At 39.0% G+C, this 23684-nt stretch overlaps 1 protein-coding gene and 1 pseudogene across 1 annotated transcript; both read left to right on the forward strand.

Annotated features, from left to right (window-relative positions):
* Nucleotides 1-10896: 10896 nt before the first annotated feature.
* LOC139102807 (uncharacterized) lies at nucleotides 10897-13219 on the forward strand (annotated as a pseudogene).
* LOC139102395 (uncharacterized) lies at nucleotides 12706-16231 on the forward strand. Its single transcript, XM_070656256.1, has one exon. It carries the CDS (start codon nucleotides 13279-13281, stop codon nucleotides 14668-14670), a length of 1392 nt encoding a protein of 463 aa, XP_070512357.1. The 5' UTR covers nucleotides 12706-13278; the 3' UTR covers nucleotides 14671-16231.
* The last annotated feature ends 7453 nt before the right edge of the window (nucleotides 16232-23684 follow it).

Consider the following 23684-nt stretch of genomic DNA (forward strand, 5'->3'; position numbering starts at 1 on the left):
GGCGCGAAGCACGTAATAAGTCGGGCGCGGCAAGTGAGGGTGGGTAAGTCTTAGAGGGAGAACGGGGGTTAAACGCCGCGCGACAATTGTGAAGTGAGGGTGAGAAAAGTTAACGCGTGGTGTAATAGACAATAGTCGCGCGGCGTTTAACCCCCGTTGTCCCCCTAAGACTTTCCCACCCTCACCTGCCGCGCCCGACTTATTACGTGCTTCGCGCCATTTCGTCAAAATTCAGTAATTTCTTACTTGATAACGGTTACGAATGTTACTAAATAATATCTAACTTTTTGATTTGTATTCCCGATATCTATCTACAGTTACCGGGAACGAAACCTTACATCAAACACTCGATATAACAAAATCTTAAAGCTGCGTTCAAGGAAGGCCATATATGCGCATTTGTCTTCAACGTACGCGATGTTCACTGTGACATATGCGTGCATATGTGCTTTATGGAATGTAGCTTAAAATACCGTTATATAAACTATGTATAATAATTGTATAAAAATATAAATAATTTTATTTAAGACTCTCATATATTTTATTTGTTTAAAATTTTACTTAACAGTATATTCCTGTATATAAAATACAGTAAATTAAATGAGACAGTAATTGCGATATACAGAATTTAAGAATGTATAGGTCCTTTTAATGTGCGTTATGCATAATTTTAAATACGGTCCTCATAATGTACGAAAGTCGGTATATACATTAAGAAAGACGGAATATTACAATGCATATAAAATGTTACGAAGAACAACTTTAATTAACTTATAACAGATGCTTTTCGATTAAAGCGGACTAATTAATACATCTACAAACTACGCCTTTAACTGTACAAAATATGCATATAAGTTTATGTATGAAATCAACATTATCAATTTGACAGCTTCTAATACGCAGGCACTATTTTCAGATGTATTAATTAGTTCATTTTAATCGTAATTCATCTGTCAAAATTTAATTGAACTGTTGGTCTTTATAACATTTTACACCCATGGTAATGTTCCAGTTTTCGTAACGGATTCACTGACTTTCGTGCATTATGAGGACCACATGAAAACATATACCTATTTTTATATGTTTATCTTTCGTTTTCTCTCACACCGTTTATCTGTTTCACAACTATTATATACACAACACAAATAATAGGAAAGTTTCAATGTGTGTTTGGCATATGTTTCGGTGGGGGAGACCAATAAGAGCATTTTTTCTTAATGAAATTTTGTCCTATCTCTTTCCCCCTCCACGCACGAAAGCAAAAACAAAAAAAAATTAAAAAAATTTGGGCAGATAGAAGGGTGGGGGGACTAGTAGGAGCATTTTTTGTTAATGAAATTTTGTCTTATCTCTCCTCCCCTTCGCGCACGGAAACAAAAACGAAAAAAAAAAAAAAAAATCTGGGCAGGTTAAAGGGGGGAGACCAGTAGAAGCATTTTTTGTTAATAAAATTTTGTCTTATTTCTTTACTTCCATATATACCACGTCCAGTCGGAAACATATAAACATGATTTTCTATTAACTGTGAAACACTGTTTAACAATTTTGTTTTATCAACGGTTTTTACACTCATACGAACAATTTTTCCAAATGTTGTATTCGGATTTATTATGTATTCGGCCAATTTTTTTGATGTTACACTTTTTTTAAATACAAATATGCGTTTTGCATCTTTTTTTGGCAAATCTGATATACAGAGTGTATCATTCCATATTGATAAACTGTCAAAGTTAGATAGGTCTCGTGGATACAAGTTAATAAGTCCTGTGCCATTTTGCAAAATTCTCAATAGTTATTGAGAAAAAAATTAATTTGTCTAGCGCAAGAGCGACAAGAAAGCTACGCGTGAGTGAGCGCAACAGACGACGGCACCATTTTTAGCTACTCGCCTGTCGCGCTCACTCACGCGTAGTTTCCTTGTCGCTCTTGCACTAGACAAATTAATTTTTTTTTCAATAACTATTGAGAATTTTGCAAAATGGCACAGGACTTATTAACTTGTATCCACGAGACCTATCTAACTCTGACAGTTTATCAATATGGAATGATACACTCTGTATAGCGCAGAAAATCTTTTTTTGTAAGAGATGTCCTAATATTTTGGTACGATGATTTAAACTTTTCTTCTTTCGGATAAGTTATTGCGGTGTTTTTTTTATCGTTACAAGTAATTAAATTTTTGCTCCAGGTTTCGTACATGGACAGCTTAAATGCTGCGCATTTCTTGAAAGCAACTGTCATTTCTCCATCTTCCTTTTTATTGTCGTCTCCATAAATGTTAGTCGCGAATTCCGCCCTAATTCAACAAACCCCGTACCAGACGTGCTTTACCGCCCTTGCGTACGAAGCACTCAGAATTTCGGTATACAAAGGGTAATCACATTTATCTGTTGGATCATCCGATGGGCGCAACTGTACTATTCCATTACGTTCGGAAGCTGATTCTGTATTGTGCAAAAACAAATTACGAGTTACAGTGTAATTATATTTGTTTCGTCGTCACCGACGACTCAGTCGCTCTCGGGAAATTTTAGGAAGTGTGGTCCGGTGGAAAAGAATTGCTTCCCTTTTTTCTCAAGTCGGTTGGTTTATTAAAGTTGAGCAGAAGGCTCAACGCTCTAGCGAACTCGTGTCCCTTAGCTGACCAACGACCGGCCCGCGTACAATAGTCGGTAGATGCGTAACGCTATGATTAAAGTAACTTGGCGAACTGACGCGGTCTCGTTTTTTCGGCTTTTATACGTCGACGCGTTAGACCTTCGATTTGCCCTACTCCGCGTTAATATCAAATTTAAAAAGTTCGTTCTCAGCGGTTTTATCCTTATACATAAGTTGGCCCGTTTAGAGTACGGTGTTTACCGCGCTTGTTTTGCTCCGATGACGCGCGCTCGTCTTTATTTTTACAGTAATATTTGTCTTGTTTGACGATCGGCTAGCGATACGTTTTTAACGTTACATTTTATTTTACATTACAACGATATTCGTCGAGTCATTTTTAATTATCCGAACAATATTTACCACTGATTCCATGAACAAAATAACAGTCTGAAGTCACTTCAAATGACATTTCGTATTTTCTCTGCCAACTGCCAAAACGGTTTTAAGTTCCTATTTTCACGAAGTGTCGCTTCGTCATATAAATTTTTTAATTTTGCAACATTATTCAAAATTTGATGGTCACAATATGATGTCCATGATATAGATCTTATTCTATATAGAATATTGTTTTCTTCAGCAATTTTTAGAAGAGTTGTTAGGCTTTCTTCATCTCCGAACAGATCATACCTTTGAATGTAATTACCTATACCACCATTTATTCTTAAAGAATCTAAAGTTACGACTTCTTCAAGATGTAATTGATAATTTTCTATCACACACGTTTCATAATACGTAATCAAATCAAATAGGTATTGTAAACAATTCTCCTGAGCATTTTGAAGTACGTTTTTTCGGTCACGAAACCCATTGAGCAAACAACAGGTACCAACAATGTTCGTATATTGACATCTCGCCATCTTGGCCGCCGACGAATATCTCTGTATGAAAGTGACATCTGAATCCGTATATGGTACGGCATTTAAGTCAGAATGACCGTATTCCCATAGCCAACCAAAGGAGTACTTGTTAAGTTTGCCAAAAAGCCGCGTTGAACTATGTTTTAATACTTCTCTCAGCCCTGGAGTCCTCTTTTCAGCAATTTTTAGAACAATAACATCATCATTGGTCGAGCTTACTGTGTTTGCTCTATGTATTTGGACGACATCAACGTTGTCGTGGTTCAAATTAATTAATCGCCACATATGATGTTCTGCAATAGATGGAAACAATCGGAGTCCATGTATACAAATATAGAACCGTAAAAATTGTATACCGCATTCCTTATCTAAATCACAACAAAATGTTTCTTTATTAACACACGCGCAATAACGATTATAATCTTCTTGGTAAACCGTAAATGTTTTATCGACAACGTGCCACAAAGCAGCTAATCCTCCGCCAACTGTCTTGCTACTGCTCGCAAAATTACGAGCAGCAGTAGCGAATATTTTTAAGGATAACATTTGGAAACAGAACGCAACGTTGCTGCGTTCTGTATTTTCTTGTCTGTTGCGAAGCAATTCACTACTTGAAGAAAGTTGGATTAATGCAAATACCGGTTGATTATCAATTGTAGCCACAATTGCTTCATAAAATTTTTTATTTTTATCACATTTTTCGTTTGTTGCGGACGGTGGACTCTGAAAATGATAAAAAATGTCCCTGTTTTTTATATAATTGGTTAATTTTTTATTTTTGCATTCTTGCACGCACGGTGGCACAATGTGCACTTTTCCAAGAGTGTGGCACCTAAAAGGTGCCAAAGAGCGACAACAAAACAAAAAAGAGTCTATGTCACTTTGCACTCTTACATCACATTCTTCAATTGAACATTTCTTTGACCGTAAAACATAATGCAACAAATGTTCCGATTCGATCAATTCTTGCACAGATAAGGCCATTTTTGATTGTTATCTAAAAAAAAAATAAAGTAAATTAGTACGTGCTTTGTAAGAAAAAAAAAAATTCGACAGATGAATTACGATTAAAATGAACTAATTAATACATCTGAAAATAGTGCCTGCGTATTAGAAGCTGTCAAATTGATAATGTTGATTTCATACATAAACTTATATGCATATTTTGTACAGTTAAAGGCGTAGTTTGTAGATGTATTAATTAGTCCGCTTTAATCGAAAAGCATCTGTTATAAGTTAATTGAAGTTAGTAGGGAATAAACACGGGTTCTAACCCAGGAGCGTTGAGGGAGGCGAGGGGACGGGGGAAAAAACCGCGATGAGAGGAGCGCGGGGAGAGGTAGCCGTAGGTGGGAAGAGACGGGGGGGGGTATGAATGGGTGACGGATACCCCCGGTCTCTTCCCATCTACGGCTACCTCTCCCCGCGCTCCTTTCATCGCGGTTTTTTCCCCCGTCCCCTCGCCTCCCTCAACGCTCCTGGGTTAGAACCCGTGTTTATTCCCCCTCACAACACCCCGCACTAGCAACCACCGTTAATATATATTACAAATAAAATAAAATAAAAAACTTACGTTTTTTAATTTTGCCGCATTTTTTTTACCGGCGGCAATTCGCTGTCGACAAAAGCGAATCGTTTCCCGTGGGTGCACAAATTTAATCTTTTGTCCACGACGTAGCCGCACTCACCACCCACGGGATTTTCGGGTATAGAACGAGGGGTCCTATCAAAAGTTAATGTTTCCCCTCGTTCACACTCACCACGTATGCGGTTATCATAATATAAGTTTAATTGGGCCGAATTGTTTTTTTGGTGTGCGCCACACCACACACCACCCGCACTAAACGGGGTACGATGCCCCAACTCGCGGCGCGCGAGAATGTGTACTAACGATGAGCACTTATCCATCTAATTTTTTTAATATGCGTGTTGCACTTGAAAAAATCAGCATGCGACTGACAGGCAACAGCTACGAGCTCACTGCAGACAGTCAGAAAGTAAAAACGAAAGCATTTTTTTATCAACAGCAGTCCCGAAGGTGTGACATATACTCATGAGAATCTTTTACAGCGTTTAGCATGTTTGAAACTTAAGATGCATTCTATCACGCAATGAGAGATTAAGAAATTATTTCTTTTAAAAGATGTATCTCGAAAATGTGACATATACTTACGCAAATCTTTTTACATTTAATTCTGAGTTTTTTAAAGAAATATGTATGAGATCAATCAGTAGTTCATGGATATTGGGGAAAAAAAAATGCAACAATAAAAAATTTTTTAATATAAACATTTAAATTATATATATATTTATTATAAAATATAACATTATTTGTATATTTTGATGGCAATAAAAAATGTTTTAATATAATATAATATTACTTTCGCGCTCCGAATACTAGAGCTAGCAGCTCACAATCAACAATTTGATTCCCATCATAGCAATCGCTAGCATGTATCGCGCTTACAACCTCGTCACGAGTTTTAGCAGTGGAAGCGATGCTAGCAAATCGTACAAATTTCGAATCAATTATTTTAAGAAAAGATGTTAATTTATTTGTTATGTCCTGTAACTCCACATCACCTTTTTCCGACACATGGTAGATAAAGTAGATAATGAAAAGTATACCGAATGTATTGGTATCAAAGGAGAGGGTTCTAAGTTTCCAGGAAAATAATTCTAACTGACGGAATATCCTGAATCGCCAGATGTATAAAATAAAAGAAGGAACCTAAAACAATTGTACAACAGATGTGGAATATAAAAATCGAAACGAAAGGATTTGTCAAAATATTCATAAAACATTAATAGCTCGGAAAGATTTGGAATATCTTAAACTAACAATAAATGTCTGGCGGTACACAAAGGAAATTCTGGAAGAAAAACAATTCAGTAAAATCAAATTTCGCCGTGGATCCTAGGGATTAGAAAAAAGGAGGCAAAAAGCCTGTAATAATAAAAATGGGATACGCGGCCGGAAACTATAAAATTCAGGCAGCAATTGCACGCTGCCGATAAAAAAGAGTCACCTAAGCATTTTCGAATCTGTTATCTGGAAGCTTGGAAGGGCTAAAACCATGTAGAGGGGAACTCATAAACATTTTCTCCTGGACCAATAGATATCGGGAACTCCTCACCAAAAATTAGAAACTAAGGGCGAAAACTTAGAAAATTAAGAAAACTGAGAGAAGGGCGACCAATAATTGCGAAGACGGAAAAGTGGAGGAATAAGCCTAACGAATAGAATTCAAATTTTGGATAAGACTAAGAATCTGACGCTGGTCCTCCCCTTTTCCGAGCTTATAAAACCGAGCGCTTCGACCACGCTCGCTCTCATTCTGTTCTAAAAATCTAATTTGCTCAGTTTGCTTGGTTATTCTAAAAATTTTTTTAAGTGTTTGTGATTATCTTGTGTGGGCGAAATAAAGGAAACGTCTCGAGAAATCATCCGAGAGAATTTGAAGCCATCAAATAGTAAGTGTCATCGTTTATTTATCCCCATTTTTCCTTTAATTTTGAAACGATTCCACTAAAATAGTTTTTATTTAATTCATATATATACTTTTATATATAAAAATGAAAATTGAGGGAATGGTCAGGGTGCCGTTCACGCTTTATTGTTTCGCTATCTCTCTCTCGAATCCTCCCGTTTTTTCGGGTGCCTCGACCTGTCTAGCGGGCTTTCTTTTGTCGGGGGTTGCGATATGCCGCCAATAAATGGTGACTATCAAAACCTTGACTTGAGTAAGGCCTCCATTCGGCTAGAGGAACCAGAGAAACTTAAGGTGACAACGGAGAGATCCAAAAGGAGCTGTGAGACGTGATGCCCAGGCATATTTTCCTCTCCATAATTCATTTATTAATTTAATTCATTAAAATGAAATCCTTTTAGTGGAATCATCGAATTTAAGAACCCTTAAGAAAAGCCGGGCTCGCCGAAATCGGCAAATTCGGAATTTGAGGAGCCTAATCCAGTGCTTCTTCGTGCAATACTTATTCGCGGCAGCGCCAGGGGAGATAAGAACCGACCCTCCCCGAAGAAGAGGAGAGAGGTCGTGGTCGCCTCAACCCCCAGCTCCCCCGACTTCACCGGCTCCCAAGGAAGTTCCCCAGAACGTTGAGAAACCCAGGGAACTTTCCCCTTTTCCGAATCCGCCGAGAACAAGTGTCAACGCGACCGAACCTGAGCCTGATTCGGAGCAGTTCCGCCCTACGACTCCTTCCTATTCTCCGGATATTTCGATTCATTCTCCAGGAGCTGCACCTAGAGCATGCTCCTCTCCTATTCCGTCCCCGATACCTCATCCTGGGGAGCCTGAGGAGGTCGACTCCTTTGCTGATGACGATACTGTCTTTTGGCAAGAGTCTGACGGCCCAGAGCCTTCCCCCTCCCCCGCCCCGAGTGTGGAGTTCCTCGCCGGGCAAGAGAAACCCAGAGCGATCGTAGATCCTCTCCTCGAGCTCCTCCGGAGGACTTGCTCTCCGTGGACGGATCCCGTCCCCGAAAGGGCCTTTACAATAGGCCCTGATTCCTTCGATCCTGAGGAGATCAGGAGAGAGGCCAGTAGGGCATCTCCTGATCAGAACGTCCTCATATTTTATCCCGGGGTGGAACACCCCTTCTTAGCTCCGATCAGGCTGATTGATCGAGTATTTCCGAGATCGTCAGCTAAGATCTCGGAAATAATAGAAATCGATCTTGATTAAGCATTATTATTTTAGAATTTTTATGTTATTTCCCGCGTACTTTTGTTAAATAGGAAAAATGTTTTTTTTTACTTAGTATATTTAATTAAAATTTCTATTAGTTTAAAATCTCTTTGTTTACTATTATTATTCATTTAATTATATTCTATCATCTCTATTTAGCATCAATTGGAAAATAAAAATGTTAAATTAAATCTCGCTAAAACAGAGTTCTGCAATTTTCTTTTTAATGAACCTTTGAGCTCCATTTATTGCGAAAAACACCTCCGGTTCTTTCCCTGGGAACAAGAAGTAAAATTCTTTCCCTCAAAAGAACAAAAATCGCGCTAACTCAAATCTTTTGTCGTTCAAATACATTCCTAGCGCTTAATACGCGTGGCGTTGTCTCGCACGCGTCACGCAAGAATTGGTAGTTGCGTCTCTCTCTCTCTACCCTTTACCTGCTCTCAATCCATTTCCTAATCATTGAGAAGCGGTAATCCTTCTACTAAAATTATTCCAAAACCTGACGTAACATATTAAACGCTAATGTAATACACTTATCAAGATCAATCATTTTAAGAAATGTCGATTCCATCATCATTAAGCATTTGCCAGCTGATTCAAACCGCAGGACATCCATGCCATTAAAGTTGCGTAGTCTGGCTGTCAACGCAACCGAGGTACACGAAGTCTTGAAGATTTTTAAAATCGTTGTGGAGCAAACTTAAAATGTTTGCGCGATACTCGCAGAGTGATTTCCAAGCCTCGAGAGATAGCGGCATTTCCAATCCTCGATTATCGCCAATAATAATTTCCACATAACTAGGTGTTCCAACATTAACACCAATTTCTAAATATTTATAACCCGTAGCCGTCAATGCATATCGCTTACATAGAATACGGATTGCATGATCTTTAGATGAGCTAGTGTAAAAACAAAAAAATGACCACGATGTGCTAGATGCATTAGCTGGCGTGTAATAATTCATATTACTCGCATATGATGTATTAGCTGGCACATTAAATTCCATATTTGTATTAGTTGGCACGTAAAAATCTATCACATTAAGAACGGTAATAACAGATCAGTTTGATGCGCGTGTTACATTTAATGTGATATAATTGTTCCGAGATTTTTTTTATATATATATCCCCACCACTAATAAGAAATGCATCAATTAAGTGGGGGGATTAAATCTTCAAATTGTGTAAGTTTTATTCCTAGGCAACACACACAGGACACATGTTGCATGGAATTATCATATACATTGGAAGTCCACAATTACCACATGATCTACCGCATAATGCGTTTTGAGTATCAATTTCATGTTTGCGAATGGCAATCATTGGCCCACCCACATCAGCTAAATTAATCATACATGGTGCACATACTGCAATAGCTTCACTAGGTGTGCAATAATAAAAAGACAACATACAATGTTTAGTACGTCCATTAAGCGCGAAAAGTTGTGGTGAATCTATTTTTCGAGAAATACAATCTTCAAGATTTTTACTTTGATCACTCATATAATCACTATCGTTGGGCAATCCAATATCGTCCTCATCAGATAAATCCATTAATTCTCCATTGTCATTTACAGCATTTAAATCAGCCATATTCTCTTAACACAAAATATAAATTTAGTGAACTGTCACCCGATGGTATTTATATAGATCACATTTGTAGGTAATAGTGGGGATCACAAGCATTAGTCTTAAAATAAAAAATGATATCATAAAGATTGCTTCAGAAATGCAAGACTTGCGGGCACCACACGTGCTACCGCACTGCATTAAAAATGCAAGATTTGCAGACGCCGCACGTGCCAGTTATCTCAGGCAATGGTGTGGATTACAAGCGTTTAGTCTTAAATGAAAAAAACAGTGATTTTATATAAACGATAATGTTATGAAGATTGCATCAGAAGCGCAAATTTGTAGGCGCCGCTATTAAAATGTAATAAAAACAATATCATATAAAGATTGCAAGATTTGCGGACACCACACATGCTACTGCATTGCACTGCATTGGAAATGCAAGATTTGCAGACGCCGTACGTGCCAGTTATCTCAGGCAATGGTGTGGATTACAAGCGTTTAGTCTAAAATGAAAAAAAAACAGTAATTTTTATATAGGCGATAATGTTATGAAGATTGCATCAGAAGCGCAAATTTGTAGGCGCCGCTATTAAAATGTAATAAAAATAATATCATATAAAGATTGCAAGATTTGCGGACACCACACGTGCTACTGCATCGCACTGCATTGGAAATGCAAGATTTGCAAGATTTGTAGACGTCACACGTGCCAGTTATCTCAGGCAATGGTGTGGATTACAAGCGTTTAGTTTTAAATGAAAAAAACAATGATTTTATATAGGTAATAATGTTATGAAGATTGCATCAGAAGCGCAAATTTGTAGGCACAGCTATACACATGTGCTAAAAAAAAAATACTAAGCAAAAATTTGTAGACGCCACATGTATGTCACTTATCACAATATGCACGTGCAAAACTGTTAACATTAGAAAAAATATAAAATTATCAGGCGGCTTCCAGTGTTTCATCTGTTCTCCATCGTTATGAAGGTTAATACTTAAAATGCTGACATAATCGCTATGAATTCATTGAACTTACTTAAAAAATGTAAACGTAGCAGTTTGTCATATACCGCATATAAAACTGGAGCATACATCACATTTTATCATTTAACATATTGAAATCTCGAGAATAAAATGGATCGACGAGAGCAACAGTTGACAGCGCAAGCAGATCGATTGACTTTAGAAGAATTTAATGCATGGAATCAGCAATGTGAAGAATATATCGAATTATTGGAGGACCAGGGGCGAAATAAACGCGCAAGATTATCAATCGGTGCGAAGCAATCACTAGTTGCATGTATTGCACGTATCGAAAGTTTAAGAGATTTAACAAAACAACGTTTCATTCATGTGGGTGCTGGACATAATACAAAAAATAAAGGACTTCGATGGAGTGAAATTGACACAGCTTTTGAAAGCCGCATATTAACTGGTGTGGTAATTAATTCAAACTATATCGAGCCTCGCAAATTTCTGGAAGATGCGCAAGACATTGTATTAAAACATGTGCAAAATGTTATGCATAAACATAACAATATAAAAATTAATGTTGTATTTAATGGTGAATTTGTGGCTAACAATAAAACTGCAAATAAAAGTGTGTGCACAAAAAACTGTGAACTCTTTCGTTCAAGTGATCTACAAGAGTGGTACGAGTCACGCATTATCGAGCCCATTCTCACATCCTTGGATGAATTTCAAGAACGTGACAGCGGGTGGGCACTGTCGCGTATACATAATTTGATGATAAATGTAAATAAACACAATCCATTACATGCTGGGTGCCATGTGATATTACCACAGGAAATTAAAATGAAAAGAGCTGTGATAAATATACAATCTGCTGACAATGCATATTTCGCATGGTCAGTGGTAGCCGCTCTATACCCAGCCGAGAAACATGTGGATCGAATAATATCATATCCACATTATGCAACAGTGTTAAATCTTGAAGGTATTGAGTTTCCATAACTATGAAACATGTTAAAAAATTTGAAAATCTTAATAATATTTCCATCAACATATATACGATTGAGAAGAAAAAAATTCTACCTATACAACTCACAGATAAAGTACGAGAGAGACACATTCATTTGTTGTACACACAGCGAGATAATGATGTTGGACATTTTTCATTGATAAAAAATTTATCACGTCTTATAAGTTCACAGCTTAGTAAAACAAAGAGTAAGAAATATTTTTGTGATTGGTAAGTATAAAATGTAAATAAAAATGTTTTTTTTCTTTTATACAATAAAAAAATTTTTAATGCATTTATATTCTTTATTTCAGATGCTTACATTACTTTAGTTCAAGTGAAAGATTAATGGTACACAGCGTAGATTGTGGAAAAATTAATGAGTGCGCAATTATATTACCATGTGATGAAAAAAAATGGTTAAGTTTTGACAACTATACTAGAAAGGAACGAGTTCCATTTGTGGTATATGCCGATTTGGAATGTACCCTAGAAAAAACGAATGCTGACTCTACCACATCTACATGCGCACACCAACATCATAAGGTTTCTAGCATAGGGTATTATGTATGCTGTTCATACAACAAGTCGCTATCAATGTATCGGTTTCATCGCGGTAATAACTGTGTTGCATGGTTCGCCGAGGAACTTAAAAATTTAGCGCATAATGTAAAAACAATTTTATCAGCTAATGTACCCACGGCTGATTTTACACGAGACGAGTTGGAAAATTTTAACAAAGCTACACATTGTCACATATGTAAAAAACCATTTGTATCAGATGACATACGAGTCCGCGATCACTGTCACTTAACCGGTCGATATAGAAGACCAGCACATTCAAATTGTAATATAAATTATATGGATTCGAATTGTATTCCCATAGTTTTTCATAATTTATCGGGTTATGATGCACATTTTATTATCAAAGAAATTGCAACTGCCTATGAAGGAACTATAGAACTGCTTCCCATAACGAAAGAGAAATATATATCATTTACAAAAAATGTTAAAAGCACCACTAATAATAGAAATAATTGTATAAAATTAAGGTTTATTGATTCATTTAAATTTCTAAATACAAGTCTTGAGAAGTTAGCATCATTTCTAAGTAAAGATAAATTGCGAGTGTCGCGATATGAATTTTCTAATCTAACTAATGAAAATTTTGATTTATTAACACGTAAAGGAGTCTTTCCATATGAATATGTTGATAGTATTGAAAAATTGGAAGATGTATGTTTGCCTCCACGTGAATCATTTTACAGCTCATTGACTGATGATACAGTATCCGAAAATGATTATGCACACGCTATAGATATCTGGCAACGATTCTCAATTCAAACGCTCGGAGAATACAGTGATCTGTATTTAAAAACTGATGTCTTGTTATTAGCTGACATATTTGAAAACTTTAGAGACAGCTGTATAGTGAGTTACAAACTTGATCCCGCATATTATTACACCTTACCAGGTTTTACGTGGGACGCGATGTTAAAACACACGGGTGTAAAATTTGAACTTCTTACTGACATTGATATGGTTATGTTTATTGAACGCGGTATACGCGGTGGTTTAAGTCAATGCTCAAGCAGATATGCATGTGCCAATAATAAATATATGCAGTCATATGATTCATTAAAATCATCAACATATTTAATGTATTTTGATGTTAATAATTTGTATGGATGGGCGATGTGTCAACCGCTACCATATGCCGATTTTCAATGGGTTGACAATGTTTCTAATTTCGATATGATGAGTGTGCCACCAGACTCACCCAATGGTTATATTTTCGAGGTTGATTTAGAGTATTCACAACGTTTACACGATGCGCATGCCGACCTACCATTCTGTCCAACGCGCAATAAGCCACCCGGTAAGCGGCAGGACAAGCTTCTCACAACCTTATATGATAAGAAGCGTTACATCATTCATTATCGCAATTTACAGCAATGTATTAATCATGGACTGCATCTTACAAAAATACATCGCATATTACAATTTAAACAATCCCCATGGCTACGTGTTTATATAGAACTTAATACCAAATTTAGAACGCTTGCAAAAAATGATTTTGAAAAAAACTTGTATAAATTAATGAATAATGCAGTATTTGGAAAAACTATGGAGAACGTGCGTAATCATGTTGATGTAAGGCTCGTAACACATTGGGAGGGCAGATTTGGTGCTGAGGCATTGATCTTGAAACCGAATTTTCATAGTCGTAGCATTTTCGCCGAAAATCTGGTAGCGATTGAAATGCGCAAACTTGAAGTGAAATTTAATAAACCGATCTATGTTGGAATGTGCATTCTGGACATATCTAAAACATGTTTATATGAATTTCATCATGAGTACATGCAACCTCTTTATCAAAATAAATGTAAAATTATGTATACTGACACAGACAGTCTTATATATCATATAGAGTGTGAAGACGTTTATGAGATTATGAAACGTGATATTAATAGATTTGATACAAGTGATTACGCTTGTGACAATGTGTATGGTATTCCACAAGTCAATAAAAAAGTACCAGGTTTGATGAAAGATGAAAACAATGGAGCGATCATGACTGAATTTATTGGACTTCGAGCAAAAATGTATGCATTACGAGTAGATGGTAAAAAAGATACAAAAAAGATTAAAGGTGTTAAGAGTAATGTTGTCGCCAAGAAGATAACGTTTGATGATTACACACGATGCTTGAAGGAGGAAATAGAAATGACGCGTCAGCAAACATGTATAAGATCTAAGCTGCACGAAGTGTATACTATACGTGAGGAAAAAACTGCTTTAAGTCCATATGATGATAAACGATATATTATACAGGATTCTATTGAAACATTACCATGGGGGCATTATAAAATACCGTTGTAAAAAATTTTATATATTATACATTATACATTATACATTATACATTATATATATATTGTAAATAAAAAAAAAATTTTTTTAATTATATAAAATTCTTATAAAACGTTATTCTTGCATATCCATGAGTTATGTGAATTATTGAATCCCAACCACTTTACATAAACATTATTTCCTTGTTTTCGTAACACTTTTTCAACAAGATATACATCAGGATTATTTACGTGAAGCAATTCCTGTTCATAGAATCCTCCAGCGATAGGTTTTCCACAAGAATCCTCCAACAAGTATGTCACAGGATTAGTTTTTTGCACTTTGACGATTGTAAATACTTCCGTAGTCCAATTTGGTGTATAGCCTTTTTCAAATATTGTTTTGAATTTGCTTTGAATTGTTTTGAACACGTACTGAATCACCAGTTTTAAACCGTGCTGGAGCAGCAATCTTTATGCGGCTGTAGACCGTTGCCAAGAGTTTGCCTGCGTTTGCAGGGGTAACATCGACAGGTCGCATACCAATAGTTCGATGTTTTCGCATATTATAATCCAAAACAAGCTGCTGCAGTGAATCAAGCCATTTATAATTTCCATTGAGTGTAAACATTTTCCACATAGCGTTTTTAAGCGTTCGATTAAATCGTTCGACAACTAACTCTTTCATTACAGTGTATGTAGAATAATGGTTAATATTATGTTTTTTTTAAGAGTTTTTGTACGTTTGCGTTGTAAAATTCTTTTCCTTTATTAGTTTGAAGATTATTCGGACATCTTTTATTATTGCGAAAGATCTTTGCAATCGCTGTTGCAACTTCAATACCGCTTTTTGTCTTTAATGGTACAGCCCATGCATGCTTGCTCAGCACATCGATAACGGTGAATATGTAGTGGTAACCTTGGTTGACACGTGTGTATGGGCGCATCTCGACTACATCAGCTTGCCACAAGTCATCATACCCGCGCACTATGACACGCCTTCGAGAAAAATTTCTTCTCGCCGGTGTATGCAATTCGTTTACCAATTGTAGTTTTTCTGAGCTTATTTTCTTTGACATTTTTAAAGCTATGAGATTTACCGCACTATTAAAAAAATTTTTTTTTCATAAATATGAACAATAGCAACACCGAAAACGATAACAAACGGTATTAACAATAGAAAACGGCAACGGCAACGGCAACGGCAACGGGAACAGCAAACGGCAACGGCAGCTGTTTAATTCTGTTCACCGCGAATAAATTTATTGCGAAGCGTGTTTACCACAACTTGTAGACTACTCTGTAGTATTTCCATTTTCTTATTCAGTTCATTTAGTTGATCTTTTAAATTCAGCACATTCTGTTGAACATTATTATTAAGTTCCACAATTTCATTCTTTAAAATCTGTAAATTTTGTTGAACATATTGTTTGTTGACAGCATCATCATCGTCCAAAGGTTCAGCTACATGCTTAATTTTGTGTGATCGCGCGTCGTAATCGGCGGATGTTACACAAAGAGCGTTATTACGCACGTAATTTCTAACTAACGCATTATATTGATAATGTTGATTAGTATTGCTTCCTCCACCATCTTTAAGCAATGTTCCAAATGTTGTAACCTGAGCTGCACTTCAAAGAATGCGCTCTGGTTGCAAACCACCCCGGAAATACCTTGCGTATTTCGACATCGGGCAAGGACCTCGGGATTATCGTCCGATGTCGAAACAAGGAAATGAACATTTAACAATTATTAAAAGGCCGCGCGGTTGACGAACCTCTCCGGTCAACCACCGCGGCCGAAACTCGCTGAGGTTGCAACTTGGCCGAGTATATGAGCGACGGCTCGGAAGCCGTCGCGGGCACTCCTATCAGGAGAAACGTGACGCGTAACAAGTGTATCAACGAAAGAAATAAAACAAGTACAGCACGTTTTAAAAGACAAGTATTTATTCGCCTACACCCGGCTCCTCTCAACTGGTGGCACACGTTCCGGCGAACGGACCCACACTCGCACCGTACCACGGTGTAACAAATCTGGTGGCAACAGTGGGATCCGCCCTCCGGAACTCAGGCTCGCCCTCAGCCTCTCTCTGGGACGACCGGGAAGTGTGGAACGTCTGCAACAAAAGGCAACTGGTAAATACATTCGCCGCTAACATCCGAGGCCATCCTCAAGCAACCCAACCAACGCGGCAGAGCGACACCCAAGCGAGGACACCAGGAAAGCAAGCTACAGCCTACCCTGCGAAAAAACCATGCGAATCTCTGCGATAGTGTAAGTCATACGACAAACTATATGTAATTTATATTCAGCGTAAATTGTTTGCGATATTATCCGTCTATGTCCGACGAAGACACTTATACGCGTCAAATCTTGTCCCGGCTCGCGTGGCTTCATAATCCTGAAATGTCTGAACCAATGCGTCCGGTATTCGCACGCCCCCCGCAATCCGAGGAAACAATCCGGGAAATTTGTCGTGATAGGATGCGGCGCGCTTACGGTAACGGCGGTGCAAGCGACGAGGAACAAACTGAATTTTCTAACGGAGTCTTGTTACCCGTTAGACCAAGGGACGAGGCGGCAGGTTCCTTTCGAGACGATAATTTCCTCCTGCGCAGTCACCTGTCCCCTCTTAATTCATTCGAGAGCGACCTCTTCGCGAGTCAGAGAGACCATTTAATTTATACTCTGACAAACGGTAGAGATAATACCGATGCGAATGTAACTATTAATAGAACGCCCGACGCGTCTAATCCCGTACCAACCGCAACGGTAACCGAGCCACCGACCTTCCGTGACAGCTCCATGGGCGAACCCGGACCGTCGAACCGGGCACAGTCCTCGCCGATTACAAGAACTCGGGTCTCGGCAACAAGGGATGAGGCTATCGAGACTCTACTAGACGCTATGCAACTAATGGTAACGCGTCTAGATCGAATCGAAAACGAGGGACTCGCGGAAAGATACGGTATCCGTAGACCCCGCGACGTATCGGTCCAGAGAGCGAGAAATCGACGGGAAGATGTCCGTTTCTCACTAAATCACCCGCGACATTTCCTAACATTACAACACGCCATAAACTACATTCCTTCGTTCGACGGTAACGAGAACAATGTCAAGAAGTTTGTGAAAGCCTGCGAATTCGTAGCAAAAAAGATCGACCCCGAAGAAGAAGACGAACTGTTAGCCGCAATATTATATACTAAATTAACGGGACGCGCTCTATCGAGATTTGAGTCTAAGAAAATCACCGATTTCGAGCAATTCATTAGGGAAATAGAAGCGAATTACGTACACCGACGCTCTACCTCGTATCTCCAGCTGGATTTCAACCAGCTGCAGCAGCGACCGGGTGAGAGCGCCCAAGCATTCGGCACGCGCGCGGATCAACTCGCGGCCGAACTTTACGACGCGCTCAGCGAAGACGACCATTATTCAGCCGATAAAAAACAGGGCATATGGGAATCTGTGCAGAAACAAGTCCTGCAGAATTACCAAAACGGCCTATTGCCGCACATCTCTATTATTGTGCGTTCCCGCAACTATACCTCCCTACAAGAAGCCATAGATGGGGCCTCGGCCGAAGAGAGACAAAGCGGTACAATTCCCCGCGGATTTTTGGAAAAGAAGATCCCGTACACTTCGGGGCGCCCACCTGTGCCTCCTTGCCAAAAATGCGGGAAACAAGGGCACCACGGCTTCGATTGTCGATCGAGCCGTTTCGCGCAACGTTTCAGCCTGCCCCGCGCGGATCACTCCCCGCGAAGTTATACGCCCACTAAGCGCTGTTCGTACTGCGACAAGCCGGGCCATATTCGCGAAGAATGTAGAAAATTAAAACGAAACACCGAATCGCGTCCTGCAAACCGACACCACAGCCGGTCGGATTCTCGACAATCACGATCGGCTCCGGTATCATTCACTACCGCGGAGAATTACACGCGTCAAGACACGACGAGCCATGTTTCACACGAGAACGAAACACGCGTCCCTGACATTCGACCGGCTAGCGCGTATCAGATTTCCCATCTGACCGGAGGAGACGCGAATCGACACCTCGATTTAGTCACTCTTAACGTGCAAGAGTCGCAGGACGGAAAATATACCTTCCTACTTGACACCGGGGCCGCCGTCACTCTCATCAAAGTCGGTAAACTCAGAGGAGAAACTCCGATATATATGGAATCGACGGCATTAACGGGTGTGACCGGTCACCAACTCCGCACCATAGGAATCGCGAAATTGACAATCCGGTTACGAGAGCGCTACATAAACCATAACGTGCACGTCGTACCCGATGCATTCCCCATAAATTACGAAGGGATCTTAGGAATGGACTTCTTGAAGGCACACCCCACGATATACGACGTAGAGAAAAAGCAATTAATAATTCACAAGGTGCCGATCAAGTTACAGCCGTTCTCGCGAATCACGTTACCACCGCGAAGCGAAACTTTTGTACAAGCCGTTACGAGCCACAATCAAATAGGCATAGTCTACGCGGAAGAACCAAAACCCGGAGTTTTTATCGGCAGCTGCCTGGTAAAACCGGAAGACAATATCTGTAAAATTAGCGTCTTAAATATTACGGAAAAGCCGATAGAATTAGACACTCCGCTCGTGCAGATAGAAGCCGTGCCGTCCGAATGCTTAGTCAGCACGCTCGCGATACCCGACGCGTCGCGAATGAAAAACGTGCTTGGGCGACAGGAAAGCGTACGCAAACAGCTGCGAGTAGCACACCTAAATAAGGAGGAAAAAATGAAGATAACCGAGATATGCCAAAACTTTTGTGACATTTTCTACCTCGAGGGAGACCATTTATCCTGTACGACATCCGTAGCGCACGAGATCGTAACAGAAGTAAACGCCCGACCGATTAATTGTCGCCCGTATAGACTACCAGAAAAACATAAGTCCGAAGTAAGGGAACAAGTGAAAAAAATGCTACAAAACCACGTTATACGACCTAGCTCTAGCCAATGGAACGCACCAATACTGGTAGTACCCAAGAAAATTGATGCTTCCGGAAAACAAAAATTACGGATCGTCGTTGACTTCAGGAAGCTGAACGACATTACTATAGGCGATTCCTTCCCGATTCCTAATATGAACGAAATTCTGGACCAATTGGGCAACGCAAAGTATTTTACTACACTGGATCTAGCGTCCGGCTATCATCAGATCCCTATGCATAAAGATCACCGAGCGAAAACTGCTTTTTCGACGCCTGAAGGCCACTACGAATTCAACCGTATGCCATTCGGATTGAAAAATGCACCGGCGACATTCCAGAGGATGATGAACTCGGTGCTATCGGGTTTACAAGGTATCAAATGTCTCGTATATTTAGACGACATCGTCGTGTTCGGGCCTACGTTGGACGAGCACAATAAAAGATTAGAAGAAGTATTCAAGAAATTGCGTGAAAATAATCTTAAGTTACAACCCGACAAATGCGAGTTCCTACGCAAAGAAGTATTATACCTGGGACATTTAATAACTAAGGATGGCGTCCGACCAGACCCGTCAAAAATTTCCGCCGTAAAAAATTTTCCAATCCCCAAAAAAGTGAAAGACGTACAGTCATTTATAGGATTGGCAGGTTATTACCGCAAATTTATCGAGAATTTCTCAAAAATTGCAAGACCATTATCCGCGCTCACAAAAAAAGACGAGAAATTCAAATGGAATATCGAGCAACAGAACGCGTTTGAATTATTAAAAGAAAAGCTTACGACAGCACCAGTATTAAGTTACCCGAACTTCACACAACCGTTCATTATCACGACGGACGCATCAGATTACGCCATAGGAGCGATAATTTCACAGGGCGAAATAGGAAAAGATCACCCGATCGCGTTCGCAAGCCGTATATTAAATAAGGCAGAAAAAAATTATAGCACCACGGAAAAAGAATTATTAGCAATCGTCTGGGCCGTAAAACACTTCAGACCGTATGTTTTCGGCACATCATTCACGATCGTAACAGATCATAAGCCTCTAACGTGGTTATTCAATGTCAACGACCCCGGTTCAAGACTGATTAGGTGGAGACTACAACTCGAAGAACATGATTATAAAATCATACATAAAGATGGGAAAAGTAACACCAATGCCGATGCCCTGAGCAGAAACCCACCGATTCAAGAATGCGAACGTCAGGTGAATACGTGTCAAGAACGAAGAGAATATACGGAAGAAGAAAAGACAAACCTATTACGCGAATATCACGACATACCAACGGGCGGTCACCAAGGTGTCAGTCGCACGTTGCAACGCATCAAATTACACCACGACTGGCCAGGATTGAGCAAGGACGTGGAGAATTATATAAAAAAATGCGAACACTGCCAACGAAATAAATTAAGTAAAAAGACAAAAATGCCATTGGTAATCACCGACACACCGAAAAAACCGTTCGAGAAATGTGCCCTAGACATAGTAGGTCCCCTACCTCTGTCGCACAACGGGAATAAATATATATTAACTTTTCAAGACGGACTAACAAAATTCAGTAAAGCAATACCCGTACCGAATCAGGAAGCAGTAACAATTGCGAAAGCATTCGTAACCAAAATAGTGCTAGAATACGGAATACCGGAGCGACTTCTCTCCGATCAAGGCACAAACTTCATGAGTGAAGTTTTTAAGAATATGTGCAAATTATTAAAAATCCATAAAATTCAAACAACGGCCTATCACCCAGAAACGAACGGAGCACTGGAGCGTTCGCACCGAACACTAGCCGAATATTTGCGTCACTACATTGAACAGGATCAAACGGACTGGGACGAGTGGCTGCCGTACGCAATGTTCACGTACAACACTACGCCGCATACAGCCACAGGATTCACCCCCTTTGAACTAGTATTCGGACATCTAGCAACAATACCGACAGCTCTAACAACCGCACCAAAAACTACCTACTCGTACGAAGATTACGCACAAGAACTTCGGGAAAGACTGCGAGCTACTAACCATCTAGCGCGCGAACATGCTAAGGATGAAAAAATTAAAGCCAAAATCACGTACGACCGTAAATCCCGCGGACGCGAGTTTCAAGTAGGGGACTCAGTTCTTTTATATGACGAAGCCGTTCGTCGCGGACGATCAAAAAAACTAGACGCGCTATGGATAGGTCCATACAAAATTACGGAGAAACACAGCGACGTTAATTATAGTATTAAAAAAGGACGAAGAACACTGAAAGTCCATGCAAACCGTCTAAAAGCGTTTATAGAACATTAAAAAGCAGGCAAGCAAAAAAAAAAAAAAAAAAAAAAACTTACCAATAAACTCGTCAGGGATAACCTCCACACGACGGAACTTCAAATCCCGACCAGTCTCCATTCTTAGCTTGGGCTCGGTCCGCAGCCAGAGCATCCTACGGAGTCTCAAGGCGCTCCTAGAAGCGCATAGAGCGCAGTTTCCCGGCTCATAACGAGCAGAACACTCGACACAGTACATATCCACTAAAATATCAAAACACATAATTAAAAAATTAGAGTAAACAACAAAACTTTTTTTCTTTTAACCAAAAACCTACGAACTTGTTAATCACAAAAAGAAATTAGCTGTCCGTTATATATGAATTCCGGTGGCAGACTGAGGGAACGTCAGACGATAACACAGGCGACTATTCAAAAGAATAAAAAATTAGCTAAATTGACACATTTTAATAACTTACCTGCGATCAAATTCAGTCCACGATACACTAGCACATAAACCAACTCACATATAAAATTACAGATTCTTGCTCACCATGGCAAAAGGGAAGAGTGAGATCGCGCCATTCGAAATAAAACCGTTCACACACGAACCCGGGTTATACTACGAAGATTGCGGACAACTTCAACTTTCGGATTCATCCTGGACAATCGCGATAATAACAAACACAGAAGATTTCACCACTAGATATCATAAAATACAAACACAAATGACAGAAGCAGAAAAAATGTGCAGGGGAATCCGCGAAAAAGTAAACGGCGCAACATTACAACAAAAATGTCAAAATTTATATTCTATAGTTTGTAAGCAGAATAATAAGGTTACAACCGCATTAAATAGATTAACGTCTCTTTACGAAAACCAAGGATCAAAAAGAGGCCTACTAGATATAATAGGTTCAGCCGCGAAAACACTGTTCGGTGTAATGGACGCAGAAGACGATAAGCGAATTACGGAACAATTACAATTATTAAATGCAAATCAACAGACGATACAACATGTAGCAAAAAACCAAATTAAAATAATCAACAGTACGATTGGTCATATACAAAAATTAGAAACTATACTCGAGCACCACGATCGCATTGTAATGAATGCAACGACATTCCTGAGTCAGCAATTAGACAAAGTCACACAACAGCTAGAGGTAACTGAATACATGAACAACTTGAGAATACTGACTAATGACTTACTGACCGACTTACAAGACACGATTGACTTTATTACCCATACAAAAACAGGCATATTAAACGCCCGATTATTACCGATCAACGAAATAATTTCAGAATTATTAGAAGCTACATCGCATCTGTCAGGGGGAGCCCATTTCCCTTTCAAAATAAACCAAATAAATTGGAATACCATTGAAAAATATTGTTCATTTAAAATATATTATCAAAACTATTATACACTCATAGCAGTATTAAAATTCCCAATAGTAAACTACGTTAAATACAGCCTAAAAAAGGTTACCACATTCCCTGTATACGACCACTCGAACTTATTTAAGATAATTAAAACCACCGACGAATATATAGCAATAGATAATGATAATAATAAGTATATAATATTAAGCGCAGAAGAAATTAAAACCTGCAAAAATAACCGCGATAACTTCGTATGCGAAAATAGCTACCCAACGTATCAAATATCAGATAACGCACCATGCGAAATCACCGCGCTAATTAAGCCAGAAATGCGACCAACGTCATGCGAAACACGATATATATTATCAAACGTAAGCCTGTGGATAACATTAAACGAGCCTCAAGCATGGATTTATTCCACAGTAAACACGCAATCAATAGAAATACG

The sequence above is a fragment of the Cardiocondyla obscurior genome, linkage group LG05 (genome assembly GCF_019399895.1).
Source record: "Cardiocondyla obscurior isolate alpha-2009 linkage group LG05, Cobs3.1, whole genome shotgun sequence".
NCBI lineage: Eukaryota > Metazoa > Arthropoda > Insecta > Hymenoptera > Formicidae > Cardiocondyla > Cardiocondyla obscurior.